The 10,696-nt window shown below is 43.0% G+C and overlaps 1 protein-coding gene across 3 annotated transcripts in view; it reads left to right on the top strand.

Annotated features, from left to right (window-relative positions):
- Positions 1–2,583: 2,583 nt before the first annotated feature.
- Positions 2,584–10,696, top strand: part of anks1b (ankyrin repeat and sterile alpha motif domain containing 1B) — a 183,902-nt gene continuing 175,789 nt past the window's right edge. For 2 of the 3 annotated variants that reach the window (XM_079335793.1, XM_079335792.1), the window contains exons 1-2: positions 2,584–2,817; positions 3,567–4,058. In XM_079335793.1, coding sequence (XP_079191919.1) covers positions 3,928–4,058 — 131 coding nt within the window. In that variant the 5' untranslated portion in view covers positions 2,584–2,817; positions 3,567–3,927. Of the gene's footprint in view, positions 2,818–3,377; positions 4,059–10,696 lie in introns of those variants that run through there. The other variant, XM_079335795.1, reaches the window with a different exon arrangement.

The following is a 10,696-nucleotide window of genomic DNA, read 5'->3' as shown; positions in this document are numbered from 1 at the left end:
TGCTTTTTCATCCTTAACACCGGGGTGACAACATCCGGGGAGAAGATGTTTAACGGAATAAAGAAGGACTGACTTTTCATTCAGCACGTTTTCAAACAGCACAAAATGCTCTAAAGGTGTACGAGCTCGGCCCACTTCATTTCACTTCCTCTCTCCAAAAATCAACATTTTTTTAGTCCCTGTGAAATAAATGCAACACAAGAAGTGTTCAGTACCAAGACTTGAAATGTCAGAGAATTTGTCAAAGAATTTAACGTTTTATGTGAAGAAGTTTTATTTGATGGACATGATTCTCCCCCCCTCAAACTTTTGTCATCCATCACAGCTCTACTGCTCTCCTCTCTGGGTAATGCCACCCTCTGTAACCCTACGAAGGAAGGAAAAAAATCATGAACAGTAATGACTTGTATTTTGTCTTTCAAAGCTGCTGAAATACAGATGAAAATAAAAAGGGGTATCCAATTTACAAGGTTTCATTTTTGAACATTTTTGTGGGATTTCTGTACAAATGTATCTCTCCCTCATTGCTATCCAAATATTTGTAAACCATAGTTTATTTGGGAATTGATTGTTTGAATTCAAAATCAGACGTTTGACTTTATTTGAATAGATATGTTTGAGCCATTTACCTCTCTTTATTATGACTTCTGATCGAAAGCAAGAAAATGTTCTTATCCAGTTTTGAATGTAAATCACTGGTGCCAATTTGAGGCCATTTTATCGAGGAAGAACTCTTAAAGGACAGCTTAATTACGACCTGAAATCGCTGGATTATTCAGGTACATTGAGAATAAAGGGTTTTTCTTAACAAACATGTCTGAACGTGTCAGTAAGTTATCCAAAGAAAAGTTGAAGACGCACCACTATCTCTGTTTTTCTTCTTCTTAAGATCAAGTTGCTCATCAGTAAGGAGACGTCGTTACATCTGCTATAAGTGGAGAAAAGAAAATGTTTCAAATATGTGCTGCCTCTAAGAAGCGGCGCTGAGCCTCTACAGGGGAGTGTTTGGACTTTGTGCACATAAATGGTCATAACGTTTTAAGGCTGGAGCGGTGCAGTGAGTCATAGAAGGGCATTAAGTGTTGAGCCGTGTGTTTGTGTGTGAGGGAGAAACTGTGTGCTGTGGACATGGAAGCCTGTTTACATACTTTATTTGATGTATCTGAGGTGATGGCTCAAGTCACAGTGCAGGTCTGTGTATGTAAGCAAAGCATGTGCAGGTTCATTTATATACTCGGTGTGTGTGTGTGTGCAAGGGGGACATGCCCAGCTGGATTGTGGGAAATATGAGGACAGAGGGAGGCAGCAGGTTTTTGTTTTGGCTCAGAGGAGACTCCAGATTCTGCATCCGACACCCAGCAGGACTCAAACTGTCGGTTTTATCTCCCTGCTGGAGCCGCACAGCAAATGTAGAGATCCTGTAAAAGTGTTGTTATAAAAATTAATGATGGCTGAATCCCATTTAGCTGCTTCAGAATCCTGATATGGGCCTTTATACAGCTGAGATGTTGGACTAATATAGGGAAAGCACTGGTGTTGCTGAGAGCATTAAATAAAGCTCTGTTCTTTTTATGTGTCCCAGTAAGCAGTGACAGAAGAAAGGTTTCCAGTGTAGTGCAAGTTTCATGCCAAATAGGCAGAAAAACTGTGAAGCGAAATGTTTTCTCTACTATTACTGTGATAATTTAAAGAAGAAGGGGGGGCTTAGCTCTCATGTTAGGTTCTATTACATCACTGTAAAAGGAGAACATGTGACAACATAATGTAGTTAAATGGGAGGTAGACAAATTATACCTCCATGTTGATCTCACCATTTTTTTTAAGGCTTTATTTGACAGGTAATGGCTGGTAGAGGGCAAAGCCTCGGCAAATGATGAAAAGCCAAACATTTAGATAAACGTGCAGCATATTCAGAAATGCTGCACATTTAAAGGCAAATGCAAACTCACTTCACAAATGGAGAAAGTGGCATTGTGTGAGTTTGTCGTTTCATGATAGTTTAAAACGGTGCAAACGTTGTGTTGGACTCCGAGCTCAGGAGTCAGAGAAGACAGCAGCTTATGGTGGAACTAGTGAAGACAGCACACCTCTCCAAATTCCAATTAAGCATCAGTGAATCCATCAGGCAGGTCCCAACATGCACCAGGGGCAGGGTGCAGGGAGAGGGGGTGTTGTCTGCTTCCCAGGCTGTCAGAGTAAAGATGAAACCATTTTACACAATCATTTACGTCCTTCATTTTTAAATGCATACAAACCCTTCTCTGACAAAACAGGGAGGCTATTATCCCCATATTCATTCATTCAGGTGCATAAGTGTGAAGAATGATCTGCGCATGTGCGCGTTCAATAGTACAAGTTAATGGTCGAAATTTGACAACAACAGGAGCAGGTGATGGGTTCGACTGAGACTTTTTGTTGAGAAACAAACAAAGGCATCGTCTCCTGTTGATGTAGTATCATTGTCATCCACGCCCAGACTGTACAGTAAGTCTGTAAGTAAAGCCACGTGGAATAACAGCGGAACACTGGCGACTTTCCTTTCAAAGTAAAAGTTCATTTGGATCTGTATTGGAATTGAAAAAAAAAATGTTAGCGAGGAAGAAGCACATAGGACCACATAACCATGCAAGTGCATGTTATCCTTTTGATTTGTTTGACTTCTCAAAAACGTATTGTCCTGTCTTTAGCTTGTGCATAGCATAGACAATTTACAGATGAATTCATGCTTCATCTGCCTCCCCTTTAAGAAACCTGGGGGCAAGGTTAGATCACTGCCTGCAAAACTACATTCATTTTGACTAGTTGCCTCACAGCAAGGTAATTATGTGCTCCCGACTTAATCTTGTATGAAAAGTGACATTTAAAAGCTGGATTCTACTTATTGGGACAGCAAAAAAAAATAAATACTTGACATGCTCCTCGCAGTAACCTATAGTAAATGTTTGCTGCACATTAGAAGCATGCTAACTTTGCACTCACCTGCAGAAATAAAGTATCACAGAAGTTGTAAATTTACATTTTAAAGATAATACCATGTAATGCATCTAGCTATATGTATTAATCATGTAACATTCATTTTTATTAATAGTGGTTCTCTATAGCTAGAAAGCCAGCTGGATAGCTATATGTCTTACCAGCTTCTTGCAGTAGTGTGTAAACGCTTGGCTGCTGACTCTCGTGTAAAATGCCTAACTCAGACACAAAAATGTTAATTAAAAGTTGGTTAATTTATATCTTAAATATTGACTTTTTGTTTCCACTTTAGTGGCGGAGTGAATGTTTTATTTTGAAAAGCTGTGACCGGAAGTGCATGGTGTTGTCACAGCTGAGTTCACGTATTGTTTCGGGCTGCACTGAGAGTCCCCGGTCAGTCACCGTAGAGAGGTGGAGAGTACAGCGGGGCACGAGAGGCGTCTCGTGGAGGTGTACAGGGTTTCACATCCCGCCTGTTAACATCCAGGGGCTTCAGTCCAGTCAGGACTTTCTGTTTCGCCTGAGAACAACTTTACATTTTTCTTTCTTTTCTTTCTTTTTTTTTTAACACTGTGTGACTCTCTACTTCACAGTTCCGTCTTACAGATACGCTCTGGAGCCTTTTTTGCTTGCCGGTTGTTCGCGTTGAGGTTACACCGGGGGGGAGCAGTGCACGTCAGCGGGCTCACTCGGGAGGAGATTGCGGAGCCGAAGGTGTGAATGGACCGAGGTTACAAATCAAAAAGGGACCAGTGCGTGTCAAACCTGCTCCGACTGCAGCATCAATAACACCTATTACCCCGTCCAGCAGCAGCAGCAACATGCAGTGAGAGGAGCCCTTTCACATGCATTCCCACTTCACACAGTGAGGAAAAAGGGGGGTCGGAGGGGAGGAGGATTTATGGGAGATTTGTTGGATTGTCATCACCCCGTCGTTGCAAACTTGTGTCCGGCATGGGGAAGGAACAGGAGCTGCTGGAAGCTGCCCGGACCGGGAACGTGGCCGTGGTGGAGAAATTGTTAAGTGGCAAGAAGGGGATTCTGGGGTCAGGCTCGGGCTCCATCCCTCTGCCCAACCTCCTGAGGTAAGAAACCCCTCTCAGTCTCATCTCCTTCCCAATGACCGCTGCAGTGCACGGGGAGCCTCTGTGGGAGCTCCAGTGGGGTTTCCCATGCTGCAAAATGAGGCATAATTTGGCTTCATCACAGGTCAATGCACTAGAAATGAGCCAAGGAAACACAATACTCCAGCCAGCCTCATTTTCACTCACCTAAGCTGCAGTTTAAAGAGCAACCTACATAGTCTGTTCAAGACCTTTCAAAATAAAGTGTTACAGAGCTTCTTGCTGTTGCAACATGCTGCATTACACTGGAGAGCGGAAAAAAAAGGAAGTGTGTTGTGCAAAGTCCAGAGAGTTCAGGTGCATCAGACTATCTGCATGCTGCATATGCACAGCAAACAGCATGGTGTATGTGTGACAGAATAGATCAGAATGTGACTGATCGTGGGTTTAGTCATCCCCTGACTGTCCTCAGTGAGAGTTGCACACTGACTGAGCACACAAAGAACAGACAGTACTTTCACGTTCACAACTCTGACAGCTGTCCGAATGCTAATCTCCTGAACGTGTGTACAACAGAGTGTGATGGTGGCATGATGTGGCGTTGGTAATCGTCCCTGAGTGCCTTTATGCTGATTTTTGTGTATCAAAAGAGACTCAAAAAAACGCCCGTCTTGATGTATCATGCTCACTATTCTGGCATTTAAGGTAGCCTTGTCTTTTGTCTTCTCACTATTGATCCTGTAGGGACATTGCTGTGGTGTTTCTTTAGCTCTGGCTCTATTCACATGATGCTGGGAAAGCCTGACGTGCAGGATGTCCAAGTTGGCAGCAAACCAGCTCTGCAATCATGCTGCCAGAAGACAACAATAAACAAACACGGATTTCCTGAAAAGCTGATGTGGATTTGGCTAGATTCATTTTTTTTTTTTTTTACTTTGAAATCATTTGCACTGCAGGCTCTGGTTTCTTTTCAATAACAGAACAGTGGGAATTATTTGTGTTTATGTGACTTGGTTAACGGGTGGACAATAGCTTGAACTCTTTAGATTGATCTGAACAGATTTTGCGAGTCAGTTTTCTATCGTAGAGTGACGTGGCTGCATTGTAGCTGACTGTTTAAATGAAGGCTATAACCATCAATATAATAATCCTTTAAAGCTTAGCTTTAAAATGTTGAAAAAAAAGTTTATCATCAACTTTGTCGTCTGTAATTTTTCAAGCAGGAGTGTCAAACATTTGCTGGACCCAGCTTTTTCAGTCTGAGGTTTTACTGCTTGTATCTGTTCTTGATAAAAAAGGAAGAGTCTTTGGAATTTGGACATTTGGTGAGAAGCGAAATGAAAATGTCAGTTTTGGCTGTCATTGCTGGGACGAGCCAGGTTTTTGCAGCCCTAGATTGAAAAGCCTTTCTTTTCTTTCTGCACTTAAAACCACTAAGACTCCAATCCTGTCTGCGAGAACAACTGCTGAGGTTGTTATTGTCCCCCTCCTCCCGCCCCTGCAGCCTCGCCCTCTCTCTCTCTGCTGTGGCCGAGCCAGGTGATTAGGAGATCAAAGGCTGGGGGGCATAAGGGTGGAGTACTACCTTGGGCCCTCGAGCAAAGTCTCGACAGGGCTGAGGTCACACGCCGGCAGGGAGGATGCCAGCCACTGGGCCCCAAAGACAGGAGGGTTAATAACGTTCTGTTTCAGGCGTGATCGCAGACTTTCCTGTAGAAATAGAGGAAGTTACAGGAGACTTTTGGCCGGAAATGCACATTTACAAATGCAAAGAACCAGACGGAACGTCAGCGTTCTCACATATTGACAGTCAGGGATCGTATCTTGAGCCTTTCTTTGCCTGAGTGAAACATCTAATCCAAAAGGAGGAGAGTGTCAACAATTGGTCAAGAGCGCGTGCTCGCTTCTGCGTGTCACCGCAGCTAATGGCATGTGTGGTTTGTGAGTAAAATATGCTGTTGTTTAGCTTGTTCTTCTTTTTCTGCACATAACGTCCTCTCTGAGCCTCTAAACTGTTGAGGTGGGGAAGAAATTATTGAAGCTGCTTGCACGCCTTTTTAGTTGGTTCCTGCATAATATTTTGTGATATAAAAAGAGAAGTAGGTTTGCCCCATGAAAGCAGTGTCCTAATTCCATATTAAGTACCAACTGTACAATGTTATATACCTGTTTATTGTCACGCTGTTTCTGCTTTCTGTTAGCTATCAGGACAGTGTTGGTTAGTCCGGCCTGGATTCTCTCCACAACTTTGTGATGAAACTCTCACATTGATAGTCCCCAGAGGATGAACTCTGCTGACATCCCTGATTTTTCTCTAATAAAACATTTGACTTTCCATATCTAAAAGCTTAAACGCAACAAAGATAGTTGGCACAAAAACTCCAGCACAAATGCTACTTAGCAGTCCCTTTTTTTTTTTTTAACAAGAGTGATATCACCAGTTTCCTGTTCCCACATTCTTTGCTTGTTTGTGTACAGGAAATAAGAGGCGACTATAATGTTGCATTTAGAGCTAATAAATTTAGCATTTTTCCTTTTGCAAAATTTTTAATATGGCGGCGATACCGGAAATGTTTTACTGGCCTTCTTCTTCTCATTCGGCTTCGGAGGCTTTCGTGCGAGTCGGGCTATGCAAACGAAGACGAAGATTCAAAACCCAAATGAGGCTAAATGTAAATGGATGTATGCAAATCGTTGTAAAACTTGAATATCTCTTCACTAATGACAGGCTTGTTCTGTAATGTTGGTCTGTCCTTCACTTCTTGAATTTAAGCCGATAAAAAGGACTTAACGGAACCTATCAGTCCAACCTGTTGCTGCTGTCTGTATCTCGTCCCAGACAGCCCACACAGTAAACAGTGTGTTACATTGTGTGTGTTTGCTTTTCAAATGAGGCTTTAATAGAATGATATGAAGGACAGTGATTATTTACGGAGCACTGAATTAATATGAAACTGTTTGAGGAGATTAAAGAACAACACAACAAAGAAAAAAAACAACAACGAGGACATTCTGATTGGATAGCCAAAGAAATCACAGAAGAAGAAGAATTTTAAACCAGGAAGGAATGGAGAGCCGAGTTGACACCACTCAGATGCATTATGGATGGAACAAACGGTGTATTTTTCCACTACAGTTTATAGGGTCGGGACACCAGCCCATGAGGGAACGTGTGTAAAACACCGTCTGGACATCTGCTGTTGTGTGTTCATGAGTGTGTGAGGCGACCCCCTAATAGAAGGTTATTTGTACTGTTGAAGACGAGTGAGTCAACAGAGAGGTCACAGCGGAGGAGTGTGTGCAGGCTGACGTTGTGGGAATGATCTCCAGGAATCAATGCATAGTTTCCCATCTTAAGGCCTCTGAGCACAGCATTCCTAAGTCATGAGGTTCCACTTTTTACAGAAAAAAAAAAAAAATGGCCGAGTGGGACATGAACACTGACACACAAATACTGTACACACACACACACACAAGCACAGGATGTTGAAAAGACGATCCCTCGGCTGCAGTTTCATGGTGGGGGAACATTTAGCACCAAACATGCACGTGCACAGTGGAAAATCAATACTGGATGATCTCATTGCAGTTTAATGGGTCATATTCAGTTGTAGATGACCCACACTTTGCAGCTTCCCATTGGTCCAGATTCAATGTCAGATGTCTCGCTGTGTTCTGAATCTTTGCGGCAAACATTTTTAACGTACACATTTATACGGTCCGAGTATTTAAAAAAAAAAAAAAACCCCAACATAAACTGCAAATGTCAAATGTTTGAGAAGAGCCTATACGAACAGCCTATAGACCAGAATGCATTGCAACTCGACACAATCTGTGTTATGAGTCATTAGTCGGATGTCTTTAAAAGCTGGTAAAAACTGTAAGAAAAAACAAGACAGGAAGGTTTGCAAAATAGAAAATCCCAGACATATTTAAGCAGTTTTATTGCTGAATATGTGACCCTTCAGTTCTCTCTGCTGATACATGGAGCCCCTCTTTTCCCTGTGTTTGACGTGATCTGCTGTGATTGAATGTTACTCGTAGCAACATGCTGTAATGACGCTGAGATCTGTTTAATCAGTGCTGGCGCTGATAAATCTGGAGAATTTGATCAGTGCATCCCTAAAGTATCTCCTCTGGTGTATTGGAACCGTTTTGCATTTTTATTCCCCATGGCGTCAGCATCTATCACACTCTCTCTCATTATTGATGTGCCAACCGACCTTAGTTTGTGTTTCTTTCCAACACCGGGATTGCACAAAAATGTTTCCCATCGACCCACTTGTGTGATTCCTTTTGTTTGGAGGAACGCTGAGATTTGATTTTGCAAGACTGAAGTTCCCTTACGTGATGGCCCGAGGAGACATGATATTTTTAATAGGTTAATTTGTGTCTCCGACTAAAAAATATGAACACAGCTGCTGTATCTGTAGAGATTCTGTGAAATGGAAGGATTTTTACTGATGCATTTATTGAACAAAGCACCGTGTTAGTCTGCAGTATTAAAGTTTAAAATGTGGGAAAAAGGTCAGAATAAGATTGACTTTGAATCATCTTCATATGCTGACCAATATTAAGAGTGATGATCCATTTATAATAACTGTCTTCAATCATACCGCTCACATCCTGTGTATGGGCTGAAACAAAAGTGTGTGTGTGTGTGTGACAGCATACTGACTGTGATGGAGTGATGCTGATTGAAAGTTAATACACTCAGAGAATGAGTCATGACACAGCAGATGGTTGCTCGCTCGCCCCCCCCCCCCCCTCGCTCTCTCTCCCACACCAGCTCACTGACGTTCAGGGGGAAGCCCTTCTTGTTTTTTGTGTGTGTGTGTGTGCGTGTGCGTGTATCAAACAAACAACCCTTAAGTGGAGTTTAGTTACTCCCAGAGCAGCCACACACACTCACACTGTGTGTTTTAATTGGTATTCTGCGGCTGGGACCCCTGCGTGTTTTTTGCTGAAGCCCCCCCCCCCCCCCCTCACCACCGCTTAGCAGCTCAGCATGGGGTTCTATATGTGTGTTTGTGTGTGTGTGTGTGTGTGTGTGTGAAGTGACTTTCTTTCAGTTTGGTCCAATAAGGACGAAGAGCCAGTGAGAAACCCACAAAACTGTTTGTTTTTCCCAAGTTGTTTCAGGGCCACGGCACTTTAGCTCTCCGTTTGAGGAAACAGCGAATCAGACGAGCGAGAAACCTCTTCACAAGGATTACTGGCTGCGTCTCTGTGTGTGTGTGTGTGTGTTTTTGTGTGTGTGTGTCTTTGTGTGTCCAAGTGTGTGACATAACCACTGTCCTTGCATAACCAACACTAGCATTATCCACAGTTGTGTGTGTGTGTGTGTGTGTGTGTGTTAGTTTGGGGAGCAGTGATGGTGAGAGAGCTGCGTGTGTTACAGGGTAACAAAACTGGGTAAAAGGTTATCTGTGGAGAAAGCAAATCATATCAAGGACTGGATTAAGAGGACCACACACACACACACACACACACACACACACACACACACACACACACACACAAGAATATTTCTCTCATTAATTCTTCTGTTTTTGGGATTACCTGTGGCAGATTCTCTCCTTTATTTTGCTGCTTAATTACGAGTATAGAATGATCTACATATTGTTAAATGAGTGACTAACCCTTGCATATGAAAGTAATAAGCATCAAACAATTTAACTGGTTTAGAATTTGATGAGCAAAAAAAGATCAAAAATCTTCAGGTGGCTTTCTAATGCTTATCCATGTCCAGTTTGCACATCTGTGTGCAGCAGGAGGCAGCCAGTCAATCTCTGGTCATCATTTTTGCTTTAGTTCAGGGTTCAACAGTGGCGCCGGTACATTGAGTTCGTCTGGAGCTTGACTGATGAGAGAGGAGATGAAGGTGTGAAAAAGTGTGTGTGTGTGTGTGATCAAACTCAGGGCCTTCTTACATCTCCATTAGGGCCGGAGCCCAACTCTGCTTCAGCATCATGCCAAGAAACTGAGACCTCTACACACACACTGGCTCTCTCTCTCTCTCTCTCTCTCCCTCTCTCCCTCCTTCCCTCTAAGCCTCTGTCTCTCTTTGTTCTTTCCTCAATCTAAATCTTTGCTTTTCGTCTCAAATCTCTTCTTCTCCCGCCCTCTGTCTGCGTCCCTCCATCTGGTGCCCTGGATTCTCCGTCAGGATCTCTATTTGGCATCCCACCCATCCCCTTGCTTCACTCCGCCATCTCTCTTCCTCCCTGCTGTCCTTCTTTATCGCTTCCTCCTCCCTCTGCCCCCTACCTTATCAAAAACGCTCTCTTCTCTTCCCTCTCTCTCTCTCTGTTCCTCTGTCTCTTCCTTTCACTCACATTTCATGCCGCACTACATCTGTTATCACATGTGAGAACATCTTTTACCCATCATGCCTCTGGGTGCGATACCGGCTTTGGTTTACGGTGGCAAATGGGGAATTCAGGGAATCCGCAGCTCCTCTGAGAATCGTTCCTCCCTCCATAACCTGTAACAACCTGAGATTTATGGGTAGTGGGAGGGTCATGTCAGGAATGGGAGTGGTACAGGGAGGAATAAAAACCATGACCTCAAGGTGGTGATTTTAATATGTGTGAAAATCACAAATCTATCAAATCATTGTAGACATATGAACAAACTGCAGGATTCTCTACTTGTTC

This window comes from Symphodus melops, assembly GCF_947650265.1.
Source record: "Symphodus melops genome assembly, chromosome: 22".
In the NCBI taxonomy this organism is placed as follows: Eukaryota; Metazoa; Chordata; class Actinopteri; order Labriformes; family Labridae; genus Symphodus; species Symphodus melops.
The sequence above is the reverse complement of the archived record's forward strand: the minus strand, read 5'-3'. Positions and strand labels throughout refer to the sequence as shown.